Source organism: Pongo pygmaeus, chromosome X (genome assembly GCF_028885625.2).
Source record: "Pongo pygmaeus isolate AG05252 chromosome X, NHGRI_mPonPyg2-v2.0_pri, whole genome shotgun sequence".
NCBI lineage: Eukaryota > Metazoa > Chordata > Mammalia > Primates > Hominidae > Pongo > Pongo pygmaeus.
In genome coordinates this window covers 32,974,202-32,995,052 of record NC_072396.2, presented here as the reverse complement: position 1 = coordinate 32,995,052, position 20,851 = coordinate 32,974,202, and the positions used below count along the sequence as shown (strand labels likewise).

General features: G+C 32.5%; 1 protein-coding gene across 4 annotated transcripts in view; it reads left to right on the top strand.

Annotated features, from left to right (window-relative positions):
* DMD (dystrophin) overlaps window positions 1–20,851 on the top strand; it is a 2,105,574-nt gene that overhangs the window by 857,917 nt on the left and 1,226,806 nt on the right. For all 4 annotated transcript variants that reach the window (XM_054470954.2, XM_063660502.1, XM_054470953.2 and 1 more), the window contains exons 38-41: window positions 10,066–10,188; window positions 12,528–12,665; window positions 15,330–15,482; window positions 16,340–16,522. In XM_054470954.2, the coding sequence (XP_054326929.1) occupies window positions 10,066–10,188; window positions 12,528–12,665; window positions 15,330–15,482; window positions 16,340–16,522 (597 nt within the window). The remainder of the gene's footprint in view (window positions 1–10,065; window positions 10,189–12,527; window positions 12,666–15,329; window positions 15,483–16,339; window positions 16,523–20,851) is intronic.

Here is a 20,851-nt window from a genome sequence, read left to right as displayed (position 1 = left end):
GAACTACTAGGGAGTTATGTTTGTCCCATATACGCCCCTTAAAATATATAAAAATGCTGCCTATTCCCATTTTATTGAGGTTACCTAAGAGTATCCAATGACTTTGAAAAAAGCGTATTTTTTCCTAATCTATGTGAAATCAATGTGAGGAAATGGCAATTTTAATGGGGAGGATCAGAATTATAACAGTGAATCAGAGATAATCTTAGAACCCTGAGTAAAACTGATAGAATCAATGAGGAGAGACTCCTTGTCTCAACTGTCTCTGTTTTAAGGCATCTGAGCATAGTGACATGGCTGATGGCAAGGGGATACCATCGGGAAAATAAGGTGATAGGAGACAGAAGTATAGGAAGGGGCATGGGAAGACAAAAATAAACTGATTATTTATTCATATTAATTATAACAGTTCTACCCCTCTCCATCCCTCTAGAAGCCAAGTTGGAGAAGGGGAGTCAGAAATTTGGGAGTGATGCTAGTTGGGGTATATCTAAAAGCACTAATGAGTGAAGACTTGAGAAACGGGATTAATCAGGATGAATTCTCACCAACCATATATTATTTTCCAATAACAGTGTTTGGTAGTGTGGGGGATCTATTGCTAGGTAAGATACGACGGATTCAAGGAGCTTACTGTTTGATAGGGCAAGATGTGTTCATGGATACTAGATTGAGAGTGAGTGCATGGTAAGTGAGTTTAGCAGCCACTCCAGCAACACAGAGGAGGTAACAATTCAGCATAAACATATGAAAAAGCTTAGGAGCATACAGTGTGTTCAATGAAGAGTGAGTTCCTTTAGTTTTCAGAATAGAGGACATGGAAGACAAAACTTAGTTGTGGATGATAAGGCTGAAGATTATGGCTAGACACAGTGTGAAGAGGTCGTGGACAGCCAGACTAATCATTCATGCTTAATTCAGTATGCAATGAAGAGTACTTGATGTGCTCTGTGTGTGTGTGTGTGTGTATGCACTGTTGAGAAATTAGTCCAGTGATAGTTGTGAGGAGAATTCCACTGAATAATGACATGAAGTTCGGGAGCTATTGCAGTAGTCTAGATGAGATACACTGATGACCTCAAATAAACGGATAGCTATGGGAGTGGAAAGGAAGTTTCAGTCTAGAGCAGTAAATCTTTTGTATGCACTTGGATGAATTGCTAAAACCAGTGTGCTGGGCTCCACACTCAGAGCTTCTGACTCACTAGGTCTGGAGTGGAGCACAAGAGTTTGCATTTCTAACATTTTTCTAGGTCAGATTGATGCTGAAGGTCTAGGGACCACGCTTAGAGAACTACTGCTCTAGAGATATTTAGAGGTAGCCTAGAGTTAAGTCATTACATACAAGGACCCAAGAAGATGATGAACTCAAAAATGACTCCACATTTAACTCTGATTGACTAGGAAAGTCTGTAGACAAATTCCAATAATAGGCCTGGTGCGGTGGCTCACGCCTGTAATCCCAACACTTTGGGAGGCCGAGGCAGGCAGATCATCTGAAGTCAGGAGTTGAAGATCAACCTGGCCAACATGGCAAAACCCCCTCTCTACTAAAAATACAAAAATTAGCTGGGCATGGTGGCGGGCACCTGTAATCCCATCTACTTGGGAGGCTGAGGGGGGAAATTGTTTGAACCCGGGAGGCGGAGGTTGCAGTGAGCCGAGATCGCGACACTGCACCCCAGCCTGGGTGACAGAGTGAGATTCCATCTCAAAAATAAAAAGAAAAACAATTTCAATAATAAAATATACATCATGTTATATTTTTATTGTTGTCATGATACTTAGCTGCAAAATAATTTTGACTAAACAAAGTTTAGGTATGTCCTATTAATAAAGGCAGTTATTTTACTTGTTACAAAATATTATGTAATTTATACATAAAATTTGCTTAGATTGTATTTTTCTAGAGATTTAGATATACTTCACTGTTCTAAGGAGCTGAAATGTTAAATTATTTATTCTGAAATTGATACTAACCAGAAAAAAGTGAAATTATTTTCTCTGACTTTGATCCTTTACTAAGACTTATTTGCTATAGGATATATCTGGCATATGTTCTTTAATTTCCATATAGGCCTTGAAAATTGCTACTAAAATTCATGTAGCAGTACATGTACATGTACAACTGTAATATGAAATTTGGATAATCAGGCATCAAATACTTAAATATTCATTGTTTGCTGTAATAATTATAAATTATCAAGTTTTTTTTTTTTTACTTCCAATCAGTGTCAGAAGATATAAAAGTAATCACTCTTTGGATAAGAGACTTTCACAAGTTTATAGGAGGCTGGGAGAGAGTCAGTGACCTTCCCATGTAATATAAGAAAAAGAAACACATGATTGGGCCTAATCTGTCTCAAAATATGGTTCTATGTGTGCAAAATAATTAAGCAGTGATGTAATTATTTTGGCTCTCCTAAACTTCGGTGGGAAATAAATGATGCATTTTATAAATGGGATCTAGAAGGTCCAATGAAGATTTATTGGACTGAAAAATTTTAATTAAAGCTTAATTTTCTGTAGTCAGATTTATCAATGCAAATATATTGATATTTTGCACTCTGTTTCTGATCATATTATAACTTAACACCTATGATTGAAAATAATATTGTTTATTAATTGGAACAGTATTCTTGCTATATATATTCTTTTAATTTTAATTTTCTTAATTTTTGTAAGTACATTGTAGGTATATAAATATTCATTTTTAGTAAAATTTTCTATAAAAAACAGATGAAAACTGAGGTGAAGACTTGTAAATATGGCATAATTTGTAGAGCGTTAAATATGTAATATTTACAACTAATATCTTCAGGTAATAGTAACAGATCACTAGTCAAACTATATAATATCTGCAAATTTTATTTTACTAAAATGAATAAGAAAAATATGAACCTAACAACATAATTTTTATACTAGCCTATTTTTTCCACATGTGTGATTGGTTATCCCTATAACAAGGTTAAGTCCACTGAAACTTCGCTAATAAATCCCTTTGTTAACCATGTAAAATATTTTTAAAGTAGATGTGTAATTGAGTTTGGTGAGCAGTGTCATTTGATAAAACTATCTGGGTCTTGTTAGCATAACATTCGAAATAATTAAAGCTATTTGATAAAGGGAAATTAGTCCCCTGATCAGTGTCAGTAGATGAAAAGCAATTTTGCTTTGGACCAGAGACTTTCAGATGTTTATAGGAGGTTATGAGAGTGTCAGTGAGTTGACCAAGTTCTCACAGTTAGACAGTCTGGTTAGCAAATACTAGATCTCAGTCCATTGCTTTGTCCACTTCAATACGCTGACTCAGCATAGTTTACTGCCTCTACGTCATCAAGTATTTTTTGTTGGTCTACTATGTGTTAGTATAAACATACCCAATTTCACTTCAAATACAGTGATTCCGTTATACTTTTTGTATTAAAAATGACAAGAACAAAAGGTGGCAGGGAGGAAGAAATGGAAGAAGGAAGGGGGAATGGAAGAAATAAAACTGGAAAACAACCTAAGTAAATCAAAAGAAAGTTTAAAATACAAAATTGCTTAAAGTGTTATGTTTTGACTTTTGTCTCTCTCCCCCATGTATTTTAGATTTGAATGTTTTCCTCTTTTAATTCATTTCCTACTCCAGAAACTCATGTAATCACGAAATAGAGAAATATTCTAAGTTAAATTTTATAAAAGGTAGACAGTAGGCAGCAGATTCTTGACCCATGAATATATTTTGCATCCAATTTTAAAATGTGTAAGCATGAAATTAACCTCATCGATACAAAATCAGTTGAAATCTGGGTAATATCCTCTAATTAGCCTCACAAATTGGTCACATTTTCACATTTTTATCATCAAAGCATTAAAGGTAAACCAGTACTTTACCTATTCTCAAAAGAATGCAGCCAATGAAATGTCACTATTTGGAGTCAATTTATTTAATTTAAAAAATAATATTTCTTACATTTTCTTGTTTGCTCTAATAACTTTAAAATAATAGAATAAATGAGTTTATAAACCATATTTTAAATAATCTTTCTTCTAGAATAGATGTAGTATCTTTCCAATACACTTATTTGTTTTTGTAAGTTCTTTTCCTCTACAGATAGAATGATGTGAAATAACTCTTCATATCAGTAGTCTGTCTTTTCTGTACTGTAGGTGTTACTTGTCCTTGAAATTTTTCATCTTGGCTTCCATGAATTCTTCTTATTTTTCTATATCAATATTGTCATGATAAATAAATTTTCAAAGCTGCAGAATGGAAAAAGGAGACTGATGGATTTGAAGCAATTTTAAACCAATCTGTAGCACTTGGATTATTTTATTTTCAATTTAGGTTTTAGTGTGATTTGAATATAGTGGTAATTTATCATGATTATTAAGATTCCATAGTCCGGATTAACAAATGTTTACTTGCTGTCTGTGTAAACACAGTCATTATTATGCTAGTGTATCTATGCATGCCAAAGTAATATTTAACCAAGGAAAGCTTACATTTTAAAACTAATAAAGTGTATCTGAGTAATTTTGAATGCTTTCAATTTACAATGAATCAGTTTGTAATTGATCTTGCTTTTCTTCAGCCTGTTATTCTTTGTTAACTTGTTATAAAAGTCAGCTTTAATGCCAAAACTTCAACAAAGCCTTAAATTTCATTAATCCTTAAATAATCCAACAAAGCACAATTAATAGTTGTTAAGCAATTTGAAACATTAAAAAATCAAGGAAAACAAAGTGTTGTCTTTCTCGGTTTCTCTGTCTCTTCTTTATGTGTCCATTTATCCATTTATTATACTTCCCTGTGTCCTAATTTATATGTATTTTGTATGACTGCACAGTCATGCTAAAGCTCTTAAAATGAAAAGGTAAGTAAAAAATTAAAGTGTCCAAAACCTATGCTTGGTATACACTTTCTCATGCACTATTATAACTTTTGTTTGATTATTTTCTATATAACTAAAACCTATTTTGTGTGCACTGTCTAACATTGTGTGATTTAATTGTGATTCTAGTTCTTTTGTGGTCATCTATTTCCTTTAGAGTCAATAGAAGTAACTTACCCAATAATTAAGATGATTTATCAGCCATTGCTTTCAACTGCTTTAGACAATTTATCATAATTCTGAATTGAAAAGCAGACATGATATACTTTGTGTTTTAAAATTTGGTGACTCAAGAATGAGCTGTTAAATTATAAACACTTTGTTATTATGTGTTTCCTTTATCAAGTTGCATAAGAATTCCAAGTTACAAAGACAGTGAAGACCAAGGAATGACATGTAAAATTTTAATTGGGTGGGAAAGTGTTTTCTGTTTTAGAATGGGCATAACCTAATGCTGAACTAGTGAACTCTTAAGAAAAGCAATGAATTTTTTTCAACTCTTTGTGTCCAAAGACTATTAATCACATGGCTGTCAAATGGCTGGTGCTATCCTGCCAGTAACATAGCTAAAACAAATGGTTTGATAAACTTATTTTGGTTATAAAATTGGTCACTGGTTGATTAAATTAATATATAGGTAGTTCTAAAACTATTGATTGATATCATAAGCACCTTTTTCTGTATTAAATAAAAGGCAGTGTTTTCACTGGAAAATAGAGTAGTAGAAGACATATTGCCAACTTTAAGGATGGAAAATTTATTTAGAGAGACAAAGCATATATCTTTGAAAGCCAAATAATATTATATTCCTGTCTATAAGAATGCAGTGCAACACAAGCTGAGATACACTACACATAAATGAGAATAGAAACTCCTGAAATAACAGGTCAATCCCACTCCCGTAATTTTTCCTATACCCCGAGGACTGCCTGAAAATTTCACTCAGAACACATAATGCAAGATAATAAGACTGACGTAAGAATAATCTAAATTCACCACAAGTTATAAACAAAACATCACTATTTTCTTCAAAGTAATTATGAGCTATTAGTTCTTTACAATGTTATGAGTATAATGGTTAATATGTCTCTATACTGCCTAATAAGGTGGTCATGAACCACATGTGGCCACTGAGCTTTAGAAATTTGGCTACTCCAAGTTAAGATGTATAAATAAGTGCAAAATATGTGTGGGTTTTGAAGAGAATATAAAAAAGTGTAAAATATTCATATTTTTATTGATTATGAGTTTATATGATAATTTGGACATCTCAGTGAAATCATTAAAATTAATTTTATCTGTTTTTTAGTTTTTACTATGGCAAATAGAATATTTAAAATTACATATATGGCTTGTATTATATTTCTGTTGAGCTGCACTACTATAAAAGTTCTACTTGAATTTAGAGACAAGAACTTACTGTAAGGTTATAAAATTTTAAGAAAATGTCCGTGTGAAAAGGATTTTGTTCCTAAAATGTGACTGAATACATCCTCATCTAGTCTCTGCTTATAAACATTTAGCATTACTTTAGAATCAGTGTTTTTAAAAAAATTGCAGTCCTCATCCGATGGTCTTATATAAACCTAAAATTTAGGCTCCAAATAATTTTCGCCTACTGATTTTAGTTAATCACTTTGAAACTACACAAAATAAAACTACTCAAATTCTTAATCTTCCTAAGTTTTTTTAAACAAAATGCACGGTAGTCTTTTATTGGAAAATCTAGACCCTACACATTGAACTAAAGAAGTCTAAGTTTCCATTATCTTGCCTGAATAATTAGCTCTTCATTTTTCGGTAGTCTCTCCCAAAGCTCTTTTTACATCTTCCCCCTTTTTTGTGTTTACCTGGTGGTATCATGTTGCTTAGCATTTGGGCAGCAGTTAATATACATACTCATAATGCTAACCAGTCAGGTCTTTTGAAATTTCTACATAGAAATTGTGTTATTTAAAATTCCATGTCACTAAAAAAGCTCCTTGAAATGTCTATTTTGGCTCTCAATTATTAGTCTTTTGTTCATTTATTTTTTCAGGAAATATTTACTTATGAATATTTACTATGTACCAGAAATGACTGTAGGTTGAACATGAGAAACTCAGCTCCATAGGATGTCTAGGGAACACACCCCACTGACTGTATCTGTTGTATGCCTTTTCTATCTCAAATAATTCCTGATTTAAAAAAAAAAATGCACACTGTAAACTAAATCCAAGGCTGTGATATCACTTTCTATATTGCCGCAGATAAATTAATCAGTAGTTTTGTTCTTCAGAATTATGTAACTCTACCAAACTGGAATCTAAAATCCCCCATGTTCACCATTACAATGTTATGATTTCATCAAATCCCTTGGTAAAATAAAGACTCATTATATCAATAAGCATTTATTTTATCCTTTAAAACCATAGATTTCAAAGGAGGAAGGGCTTGACCTGAGCCAATGGATGATTAGGATTTTGAGAGGAAACAAATAAGACCCAAGATTTATAGAGCATGTATTTATATTGGATGGACACATAGAACTTTGAGAGAAAATAATAGTCTCATTTATTTTCTTATTTATTAAGAAACATTTATTAAGCTTTTATTATATACCAGACACCATTCTAACATATTTGATCTTAGTAACAGCCCTATGAGGTAGATACTCATCTTATCTCCATGTTATAAAGAAACTGAGGTTCAATGAGGATAAATAACTTGTCCGAGTTCCCTCAGCTAGTAAATGGTAGAGCCCAGATTCCATCTATGCATTTTCATACAGAAGTTTATGTGCTTCACTAGAAGATGAAAAGTATTCTAAGGGCATTGAAGGAGGCATAACAGAAGATCACCAAATGGCCTGCAAAAAATGGTCTATATTAGGAACACTTACATAAGGCTGGCAAGTCTTTGGGGCAAGATTAGGAGAAGCCTTGACTACTGTGCTGGAGGTTGGACTTTATTCTATTTATACTCAATAGATGCAGAAGGTTCTTCAGCAAATAAATAGCATAATGAAAGAAAGGTTTTTGAAACATAGTAAGCTGATCATTGGGCACAGGCTGGAACTGGTTTGACTGAAAGGAGATTTTACATCTGTTCAAAGCTCATTGCCTTAGTTTTGTGTAAGGACCAGGAACGATGGAGTCTCTGGGAATACAAAGCAAGTGGATCATGGCAAGTAAATTGACACTTACTTGATATTTATTAGACATTAGAGTGAGATGTTCAAAAATAGCATGACTTATGTTTTACGCCTGAATGACTGAGAAAAATGGTCTTCTATTAACAAAACTAGGGAAGTTAGTATTTCAAGCAGTTTGCCGGAAAGATAATGTACTCCATACTACGAACGTCAAACTTCAAGTGAAAATTCAGCTGGCTATTGGAGAGTCTAGATGGGAATTCAAAAGTGAGATAACAGCTTAGGGTGAAGATTTGGAAGATATAAAAAATTGTTAAATTCGTAGAAAATTGTATCTTAAATTAATAGAAGTTAAATTCATGGAGAGATGAGCTAGAGAAGAAGCAGTTGGAATAAAACAGGTAAATGTGACTGCAAATAGAACTATGTTCTTCTGACATCCAAGTACTCAATAAAAGTTATTTTAAACATTATCATTATGTATTCACAAAATCACATAGAACATAGTTGCTTTCATTAAATATTAGCAAATGTGAACAACCATTTAATAACATAAAATATCACCAAATTGATAATTGTATAGTTATGATTCTAAGGGATGTTAATCTTTTTACTTTTACCATCATCTAAACAATGTATGATTTTAAAGTACAGTAATTGCTAATAATACAGACATTGAAACTTTAAGCATGTTTATAGCACTACCAATCTATACTGGTTCAAATAACTTATAGTATTTCAAATGGCAAATGATCATTAAGATTTAAAAACTGGTACCGTAATAGGTCACTTAAAATTATCTCATAAATCCTTTCAGGGGTGTGTAGAAGTACCTAGAAGATATTTGGTTATTCATGTTGCATATGAGAATCATGTCATCATGAATAGCATTTGATTATTCACTCTTCAATAGTGACAGATTATTACCTTTAGATATTTAGTTTTTCTTCTACACTTACCCATATTGTTCACCAGAAGTTGCCATCTAATAAAAATTCAACCTCTGCCTGGGAATGTGACTGGAGAAGGGTAGGTGGGGACCAAACTCGGTGAATGTAATCATCCTAGCAAAAGACACGGGGCTCATTCCTGAATTGGTTTTACAAAAGTAAAATGTTTTAGCTCTGAAAGAAAATCAGATTTCTGTATGTCATCTATGGGTTTTCAAAAGCTATCCCATATAAAATATGTTCTAGTGTTTTAATGGAAAGAAATACAGCATAAAGATTGAGAGAGTATCAATGTATTTTATTAAGAGAATTTTAATCTAATAACTAAACCTTGCCCACTTTTTTGAATATATATTTGATTTTCCATGTCTTTTCAATTACCACTCGTTTTCAAGGGTTTTGTTTAGAAAGTCAAGAGATTTTAAAGTTTTCTGAGACTGTGGTCATTATCAATTCAAAAGTAAAGAAACTGATGTTTAGAAGGTTGAAAAGCATAGATTCTTTATGTGAAATATATTAAGTTCATTCGTTTGAATTTATTTGCATCACCAACAAAACTTTTCCTAAGGCAAGCTAATGACATTGTTTGTCTTAGAAGAGCGTGCCTGTCAATTGTGCTGTGCTAAAAATGTCATTTAAAACATCTCAGCAGATTGCCATGTAGTTTTTCTAAGGATAAGATGACAATTCTGCGTTTCTACCTGAGGTTACTGTTATTTGACGAATGAGGCAATTTCTGATGAGACATATTTACCCAAATGTATTTATATCAGAATATTTAAAATAAGATCAAATTTGACTTTAGAGTATTAAAAATTAGCCCATTCAAATGTATCTGTAAATTGACTGTTGTTGATATCACCAAATGATGAATTGTACTGTCTTGCATGTATGTTAAGCTCTGGTGATGTTAAATGTTTCTCCTTATTTGCATCCTCAGGTACTTTTCCAGTTGTATTTCAAAACCTTCATAAAACATAATATGGAAACATAATGCATGTCATTAGTTTAGCAACAGGAGGTTGAATAAATGTATTTCTTTTGGTTTATGTTTCTAATAAAAAGTAATTTTGATTTAAATTAGCACTATCTTTTTTTTTAGGCCTCCATTCCTTTGAAGGAATTGGAGCAGTTTAACTCAGATATACAAAAATTGCTTGAACCACTGGAGGCTGAAATTCAGCAGGGGGTGAATCTGAAAGAGGAAGACTTCAATAAAGATATGGTAAATTGGTTGTGATAAAAGTGTGAATGAACTAGGAGTGGAAATAAATATTTGGAAAGAACTTAGATAACTCAAGTCTCCAACTGAATTTTCAGAACACATATTACACATTTTATGATTCTAATGATTTTTATAAATGCAGAATATCCTTGACCTTTTATTACAAATACTGAATTACTATGGTATGGTAATATAGGAGCACTTACTGTTTCTAATAAATAGCCCAGCAATTTTCTTTTGACCTGTCCTACTTTTGAACTTATCAAGGGCAAAATGTAATTGGAAAAAAGAGTCAAATCATAAACTAAAAATTTAATAAAATACTCAACTATCATAGATGACTGACATTTTGTATCAGCAATGTTTTTGGTAGTATAGCATTTATTTCAATGAAGAGAGAATAACGCATAATATGAACATTATTTGTTACAATTTCCCACAAAGTTGTTTTACCAAATAGTTGTTTAGTTAGTACATTATATGTCTAAAATGTGTATAAACTCATGCTGCTTATTTCATGGGAGTAAAGAAATATGACCATGTGGGCTCTTCCCAACCTCAGAATATTCTCCTTCAATCCCAACTAATTTCAAAATATCTACTACATTTCTTTCTGGCTTGAATATTTTTACATCACATCCTTATTAACGGACTTTTTCTTCTTTCTTCATCCTCCTTTTCACAATTTTTTCCCCTCTTTCACTGCCATCACCTCTGTGGCATTGTTAATCTTTACAATTACCAGTGCTAGAGCCTTCTCAGACAATACTTGAAAGTGACATCAGAAGACAACATATAAATTTTAGGTAATAAGTGTGTGAAGCAATAGGAGAACTATTCCCACCAATCTTAGTTCCCACTTCCTGTAGCTGCCTCAATCAATACTCCCCATGTATGGGGTTTGGTGGCCTTGCCAACTCAGCTTTTGGAAAGAAAGACAGAAGAGGCTTTCCAAGTTGCTGAGTTACAACAATCTTTACTTCAGGTCAAAGAAGAAACTAGAGGGCACCAAGATGAAAAAAAAGTACTGATTACCTCTTGGGCTGACCCCAACTCTGCCCTAGAGCCCTCAACTGGTATAGGGCAAGAAGTGAAGCGGGTTTTTTAATTATTTTTTTTTGTTTTTGTCCTCAGCCCTAGAAAATGCTACAGACTTTTACAACACATTTTAAAATAAGTAAAGTCTTTTACAGACTATAAGTATATAATGTGTCTATATTATGATAAGTATATAATGTGTCTATATTATGCTGTACGTTTCTTTAGATTATTGACCAGTCTCTGACAAAAATAATTCCATTCCCCCATACAAAATGAATAAGTCCTCAGTTGTGTGTTGAGGTTTATGCATTATAGATTTAAATATATAACATCTAATTCCTTGAATTTTAATACACACATACAAATACGTGAGACTTTTGAAATTTATTATTTGTTTTCCTTATGTCATCAGTGTACCTTGAGTACCATTGCAATGTGAGACAACTTGATATAAAGTTTTCACATTCTGAGTTGTAAGAAAGAAAACTAAAGGTGAAAAATCACATGGTCATATATGCGACTATATTAGACCCGCATTTATTCAAAACATTTTATTTCTAAGTAAAGAAAATTAAGATATTGTTCTTGCAGTCTAAAGGAACAAAATACCCATTGAAAATGTTTAAAGCCATTTTCCAGTCCATATTTTAATATTATTTGATCGTATTTAAAATTAACATGCATATATGACATATTTTAGAAATTATTTGATGGTAACTTAACACATCATTTCTATTAATATCCTGATATTTCTCCTATTAATATTGGGCATTTAGGTTTCAGAAATGAAGCAGGAGTTATTAGATAGGAATTAGTGTACATTTAAAACAAAATATTTTCATATAGTTGTGTGTTAATATTCTCAGATTTGCTGTTATCTCAGTCACAAATACACATCCATAAAGTATTCCTTTATGGATCAGTTAACATTATAAATGATAACATTAGCTAATTTCTCTGATTTTTTAATTTCTAGAACTACACTAAAAAAGCCAAAAGAGTACTTTCACAGTAATTCATGAGTTGTCTGACATGGTGAAGTACCGCACTCCCCCATCTTTCTACAGGTGCCCCTAAAAATGTGTTCTTTACGACTAGATGGGAGGAAACTTATTTTAAAACCTAAAGGACAAAATGTAAAAGAAAGGCTATGAGCACAGTATCTTATAATAACATTCCATGAAAGTTTTCAATTGGATTTTTTTTGTGTGTTTAAATAACGTGTCTTATTATCTCTGTTAACAATGTACAGCTTTTTAAAAACCAAAATGAAGACTGTACTTGTTGTTTTTAATCAGAATGAAGACAATGAGGGTACTGTAAAAGAACTGTTGCAAAGAGGAGACAACTTACAACAAAGAATCACAGATGAGAGAAAGCGAGAGGAAATAAAGATAAAACAGCAGCTGTTACAGACAAAACATAATGCTCTCAAGGTATTAGAGCTAAAATTATAATATACCTTGCCTGTGGTTTTTTTAATATATAGGGTAAAATATAATGTGCATTAATAAAATCTGCTTAAGACTCTTAGTCATCAGAAACTCACTTTTTCTGTTCAATGTGTGTGCTTTATTTAACATTTTTGAGTGGTATTTGATTTTGAAAGACATGTTGCTTAAAAGTTATGGCTTTTTAAAGACATATTTTTCTACGTTGTAATTGAAAGATGGAAATGCATTCATAGTACTTATACATTTAATTTTCTAATGTGCTTTATGTTTATCAGCTACTTTATATTGAAAAAAAACCTGCCTAACTGCCAGAATAACTGATCTACATGTATCCATTATTCCTGCTTTCTTTACTTAATTGATTTTACTTGCATTAGGTCCAGTTTTTTGGTAACCCGATACTTGTTTAATAAGCCCTAGATTCTTTTCATTTATTTATTTTTAAAACTTTATTATGCCTTTAAGAAAGTCACTCTTTGCAACTATCTACAAAAGTCAAATTTCATTTATATAGGAATCCTAAAAAATAATCTTAGTGCCCTTGAATAAGAACTGCTACTTTCATATTAAGCAGTGTAGTGTATGGCTTCAAGTCCCCCACGTGACCCATCTGGATTGTGCAGGAAGAGCAGGATAAACTTAATTTTTCTATAATAATATCTAGGATGTTCTTGAGACTAGACATGTGGAAAGTTTTGTGAAAGAAACTTTTTTTTGGTATATGCTTTGCAATAATCACTATTTGCATGCATGGCTGATTTTCTAATACTGTTAATTGCTGAGCTTTTCCTTGTAAATCACTCTTTGGAGCTATGTAGTTATGAAGGTGGATCCACCTAGCAGGTAGATGGAGTCTGCTTTCTACATGCAAATAAGAGAATAAAACCTTTCCCCCTATAGTCAACCAAATAAACACTGCTGAGAATGTAATTACACAATATTGTGCCTGCAAGGAATCCACAAGGAAATTCTAATTGGCCAGCAGGTGTTCTGAAGGTAACTGCTGATAAATATAGTAAACAGAAAAGGCCTCTTCCTCGAGGGAGTGCAAAAGCACACCATAATGTGTCTAGAAAATCGGAACGCTATGTAACTCACACCCTTCCAACTGTGAGCAAGCTTTCAGAAGTATCTACACTGGTCGTATGATGGTATGTGTCCTACTGAATAGCAGTGTTTAATGGTTATCTGGCATTCCTCTAAAGAAATCTACATGACATCTCTAAATATTTTACATATTACACATCACTTTGTGCTTAGGAAATGAAAGATGTTTCAGATTTATGACGACCAAGCCCTTTCTCTTGGCAAAGATGTGAGTTATGTCACAAATAAGGCATGGCTCAACTCTAATTCACGTGGCTGTATCTTGTTACCTTTGAAAAAAGCAGCATTCGATCTGACTCCTCAGAAGGTTAGAAAATTCAACATAAAACATAAAGTACAGCAAGTTTTAAATTCCCAAGTTTAAACAGACTGGATAATGAAATGTAGTTTATTCTTGCAAATATAGCCTATAACTGATTAATCAAAATCGTCAACCCTACTCGCCAAACCAGTCTATACCGACATATTCAATAACTTTTTAAACCTATCAAATAGTTCCAATTCTGGTCCTTATGAAATATTTTAGAGGAGGTCAAAACTTTCCAATGCAATGAAATTTTTAGAAATTCTCTGATATTATTTTTTAGCTCGAATTAAACCTTTGAATAAAACCCTAATTGCTACTTTCTGTAGAAACGAAAGCTGCATGCAGAGCTTACGTTCCCATGAATTATAAAATGGCATTTTGACTAATTCTATTAATCACAGAAGATATTGGGTGTGCTCGTAAAGAGCATGATGACTTATTTCCCCTCATTGTTGATTTATTAAATTAGTCTTATCACACTGATTTGAAAGCATGCACTTGCTGTTTTCTTTTATCAAATAGTTAATTGTTTTGCATTTAGAGCATGATCTGGTATAGTAAGATAAATTTGGCTACGCAAGCCTTGGAAGGAGAAGCATTTGTCTAACATAATTTTTTATTAGTTATGTTCACAAATATACAAACAATGGTGACACTTCTACACATACAGCTTGGAACAGTTTATAAGACAACTAAAATGGCTTTATATTTCTAATCATAAAATATTAATGGCCTGTGAAACTCTTATGTAGGCATTTCTGAAAACATGAATGTATATTGGTTGAGTACTTAAAGTTTTGTTGATGAGCCCCACGGCTAAAGATATACGTTTTAGAATTTAACCTATTTTAAGTCAAATACAAACTCACTAGGTTTGTGAGTTTCTATCTAGTTAAGTCAATTGTATTTGTATATTAAACTCTTTCACATAAACTACACAACAGTTAGCTCATTAAGAGTCAATTAAATGTGACAAAATTTTTAAGCAAGTTTGAACATGCTAAGAGAAAATACTTTAAGTGTGTTATTCAGGTTTCTTAGCTTCGTATACATGGGTCCTGCCTCATGAATAAACAATTTAATTATGTCTTTGTATATTTTGCATTTAAATATGAATTTAACCTAAGTTGTACAAAAAGATGAGAAACGCAAATTATTTTGATAAATATCTGCAGCCAGAAGTACACTATACATATATATTGATATTTTAATAATGTCTGCACCATGAACAGGATTTGAGGTCTCAAAGAAGAAAAAAGGCTCTAGAAATTTCTCATCAGTGGTATCAGTACAAGAGGCAGGCTGATGATCTCCTGAAATGCTTGGATGACATTGAAAAAAAATTAGCCAGCCTACCTGAACCCAGAGATGAAAGGAAAATAAAGGTAATGTTGTTTTAGAATGTCAATACCAGATTTTATTATACAGTTTAATTAACCTGTGAAGATCATATTTAAAATGTTGATGTTCTTGTTTCTATTAACGTTCTCTTTGATTTGATGCATTTCCTTGTATTGTGTGTTGTTTTCAGTAAATGTATTGTATTAAGTGTTATTCAATTGACGTAATGTTGAATGAATAAAATGTTTTACTTTTTGACTATGTAAAATGATTTAAGAAATGTGATGTGTTTTCTGGTAAAATTGTAATTGACTTTGTGTATCTTTGTTCCAGATGAACTAATGACTTATCGGTATATGGACGACTTCTTACTCATGTTAGCACATTCATTTCATCAGAGCATCTTCACACATCAGTGTTAAATCTCTATAGATTTATTTGCATATTGTCTAACTATGTTTTTTCTGTCATTATTTTACACTTTTTATTTTGCTTCATTCTCTGTTGAGTTCCTCAAACCTTTAAAAAGGAAATAAATAACTTATTCACTTACCCTCTAAATTATATTCTATGTGGATGGTCCCTAATAAATAATGAGTTATCACTCCAAATTGATTCAAATCCCAAGACACCAGAGGAATTTAGAAGAAAGAAAATGTTAGACCAATTTAAATATTTACTTAATTAGAATATCTAAAACCAAGCATTCAAAGGATAACTGAAATAATATTTGGATTATTGAGCGAGGATGACAGTCATGCCTTTCATATTTGTAAATTTCAAAGGATAACAATAAAGGGACAACAGCCTTTGAAATTTCTGAGAGAAGTATTTGCTGCTTGCAAGTCGGTTGATGTGGTTAGCTAACTGCCCTGGGCCCTGTATTGGTTTTGCTCAATAGGAAATTGATCGGGAATTGCAGAAGAAGAAAGAGGAGCTGAATGCAGTGCGTAGGCAAGCTGAGGGCTTGTCTGAGGATGGGGCCGCAATGGCAGTGGAGCCAACTCAGATCCAGCTCAGCAAGCGCTGGCGGGAAATTGAGAGCAAATTTGCTCAGTTTCGAAGACTCAACTTTGCACAAATTGTGAGTTGTTACTGGCAAACCCACGTATGTGTTTGCAACTACTACTCTATTAACAGAGGCCTACTAATAAAAAAAGAGACAAAAAATCTGGGTGCGATTTTAAACTTCTAATGTACATTCTGAAAGTGAGTAGTTTCCCTCACTTTGGGCTCCTGTAACACTAGTGCTTAATTTTGCCAATTCAAGACACAAGAAATTAACAGATAACAGGGAAAACCCCTTATCAAAAATGAAAATACATCTTAATTTTTTTTGCTACATCATTTTTCATAACACTGGCAATGTTAATTTGTCAATTTATCATACATTCACTTTACTTCAATGTCTAATCCAAAAAATACGTATTGCTTTCCTGAGATCATCCCATGCTGATTTTACTTTCTTAATGTATACATGATAAATAATAAATATTTTGTGGTACATCTTATGTCAACCTGCATAAGCCATTATCTCATTGACTTGAAGAATAATAGCTTAATCCTCACACCTGGTTTAACTACTTAATGGGTTACAATGCCCATAAAAGAACTGGATGCCTAGTAAGATGGTTGGTAATTGATTGCAGATTGAACAATATCAGATAATGTTATTACTGAAATGTTAACAGCCAAAACTAAAAGGAGTAACTGCTCTTCTTCCAAACAACTGAATGGAAAGTGTATGGTTCTCTCTTTAAAAAGGCAATTCAGAATTGTTAGATTGGTCTCACTTCTTTATATGTAATAGGTATAAACCATAGAGGTTTTCTGACAGGTACATTTTTGTTCCTATTATTAACGCTTGTAAGATGAAGAGGAATGATCGTCATCTGTAATTATAGAAGAAAGTACTCCTCCCAAAACCAGGATGTCAAAGTCTGGAAACTAAGTCTTTATAGTTAAGTTAGGTTGAATTATATGAATCAAACGGATACTCAACCATTTTGCCCTATGTCAATAACAACTGCATAGGGTTCAGCCCATGTATGAGACTTCTTGGGAACTTCTTCTGGGATATTGTCAGTTCCATTTAATTTGGTGTATATTTTTAAAATGTCAAAGGCAATTGCCATAACACATATAAGGGAAGTGTGTTGCAGATTATTGTGACTTCTTTTAATACTTCAAGAAAATTCATAAATACGCTGTTTTCTGTTCAATCTAATACCCTAAAGTTTAATAGCAGGTGAATATTCTGAGCAATTGGAAGAATAGAAGAAATAGTGAAACTGTATTGCATATGAAGTCTAATGCCACCTGGCTGAATGTTTCAGCCTGTTATCCTTCATATTAGATGTTATGAATGTAATGTGTCATAAATAACCTTACTCTAACCAGCAAGCTTGTGTCTGCAGATGCAAAATGAAGCGAAAGATTAAGGCAATCGAAAAGAAAATTCTAGTAAAATAGTTTCACCTCAATTTAATAGATCATTCAAGGGGAAGTCCTTTGCTTTGAATTATCTGACTACTAACTCATTTCTCCATTCCAATTTTCCCCAGGTCTTGACACACCCAATATGCAGGTTTAAAATTCGTTGCAAACTAATCAAGTTGCTAATGCTTTATGGCTAAATAGGCACAGGATCAAAAATCTCCATAAACCACTTCCTTAAAATGCCATTATGTCCCTATTCATAGTAGGCTCTCAACAAATATTCGTACAATGTAATAATGACTGGTGAAATAAAGGAAGCATATGTGAACCAGTATATTTTTTAAAAAAATTGTAGTAAAATTCTAGGATATATTTTCCTCATAAACGATTTATTCTTAAATTTTATATATTAAAGATCCAAAATTCAGAATGTGAAGGGGGCTATTTTTGTGTTAACTCTTAATTATCCATGATAATAAAGTAATCACAATCTGTATGAAGAATAATCAATTTAATATTGCAGTTATATTTGGCATTGGATTTTAATTAGAACTGAAGGATAATTGATAGGTGATAAGTAGGTATATAAGTTGGTAGGTAGCTGGATGTAGAAATATTCAAGATGTATCTTTATACTTTACCAATTGTCAATGCATTTTGAAACTAATTTCACTGTGGCCACTGATTAGAGTTATCTTTCCCTGTTCTTATGCCCTAGAGTCATTTACGGTAGTCACTGTAAGTAGCTTAATGAAAAGTAGTATTTGATATAACTTACAATGGCTCTGATGCAACATATGCCTTAGCTTCAGAATTTCTTACCTCCCCCTATGTTCTGCTTCTCTAATTGTTTGATTTTTATTTTTCCTAACTGTCCCTTTTTGTTTTTTCTAGATATAAACTCTAGGCTTAAAGTTCATCTTTCATGTCTTTACAGCAACAAGTTGAAATAGTAAGCGGTACTCTTAAAGTGCTTAGTATGTGAGAGCTGAGTGAGTTTAAAATGAAAAATTAATTTTCCTTATTTCACAGATAAAGACTCAGAGAAGTGCTAACCACTGTAAAATTAAGGCATTTAGGGGACTCTGTCCATGTCAGAGCTATATATGGTAGTAATAAAGCTCAGAAAAGGCCTGAGACTTTGAGGGAACAATCATGAGGCAGCGCCCAGCCACACAGGAATGCAGACCAAAGCATAGTAGAGGGTATCTGCAAATCGTGGTCCTCAGGGCAAACCTGGAGATGATAAAGAAGAGGCATGAGACTGAGAGGGAAGCAGGTAAAAATTTTACCAGATATTCAAAATGAGGAAACTCCTGCCTTAGTTAGGAATTCCAAACATTTCTAATGTATTTCCTGTTGGTTTAGAAACTAGGTTCCTCAGTTAAGACCAAGCACGGACTGTAAACTGAGGAAAAGGGATAGTTCTGTAGGATGTATTATCACAGCAGTGTGGTCTAGTAAAATCAACTCTTGGATAAACAGCCTTTAATATGAATCCCAGTGACTTTGAGTGCTGTATGATCATGGATAAACTGAGTCTCATTTACTTCATCTGTACAATGGAGATAAGGATGTTTCTGAGGATTAAATAAGGTAATATTTGTCAAACACCTGCTGCGTTATGTAGGCTCAATGCATGAAAGTTTTCTTCTCCTTTCTGTATATACATTAACATTGGAAAATAGGCATAATCTTTAATTTTTTAAATATTTTCATAAGTCATTAAGAGAATTAAGTATGCACCATTTGTTTAAAATGTTAACAACAGATATCTCGTTCAGTGAAAATTTCAAATTTGATTCCTTAATATATAAGCAGATACTTTTCTCTAGATTCACAGAATAAACACAGGAAATATCACACAAATCTGATGAGTGCCAAGAAAGGGCATGATTTTCCATAAACTGCCCCACAGATCTCTATCTGGATTCTTCTACCTAAAGGCACTGGAAACACCACGATAGACAATTGTTTCTACTTTTTTATGCTTCATTGTAGCATTTGGAAAATAACCTCAGAGAGCCCAGGCATTTGCAAACACAAAATTATATAATGAAGATACCACTACGATGCCCAAGGCTCATGTGAAACTCCTAAGGAAGATAAGCTTACAAACTAAAATTATGATTATTATGGAAAAAACTTATTAGCAATGTTATCAGATGCCAAACATTAAAAGGAGAATGTATACCTGAAGAAAATAGAGATAAGAGGATAATCACCAAAGGATATTAAGTAATTTTTAATGTTCAAAAATAAAAAGTAAATGGATTTTTTCCAGTAAGAATAGGCCATTATATAAAGTGAAAACGAAGATTTGAAAAAACAAAGTCTAGAAATGAAAATATAATTAATTGCTCAAACATCTGCATGAAATAAGTTTCAGGTTGAAAAAATGGGGATTACGGGGTAGAGACTATTTCATATTAATGAAATTTAATGAAATGGAATAAATGTAAATTTTAATGAATCTTCAAATTCAATGAAGGTCAACCAACGTGGAAAAAATAAAAACAAGTCTACCAGCTAGCTCTGAATGAAACGCAGAGCATCAATAACCAAAAAAGTATCATAAAGGTTACTAAAGACAAAAGAACATTTACAGGATGACAATATTGACTGCAGACTTTTCATCAACAATAGATGTTAGAAGACCGTGGAATAATATCTTCAAAATGCTAGGCACATTTTCAAATACCAGGTAAAATATGATTCAAGAGTTAAGGCAAAATACTTTCAGACATACAGTTAGTTTCACCCAAACAAAAACTAAGAATTTCTTGCCTATAGATTTTTGCTAAAATAATTACTAAGAAATATACTTGTGTAAAATAAAATGACACTAGAAGGAAGGAGACAGGTATGTAAAGCTGTGTAAAATTGTTTTCTCTGTAAATAAGAACATGTATTAAAAAAAAGCTTATAATCCTAAAATTTGGTCAGTGCCACCAAGGAAAACAGAATACTAGAG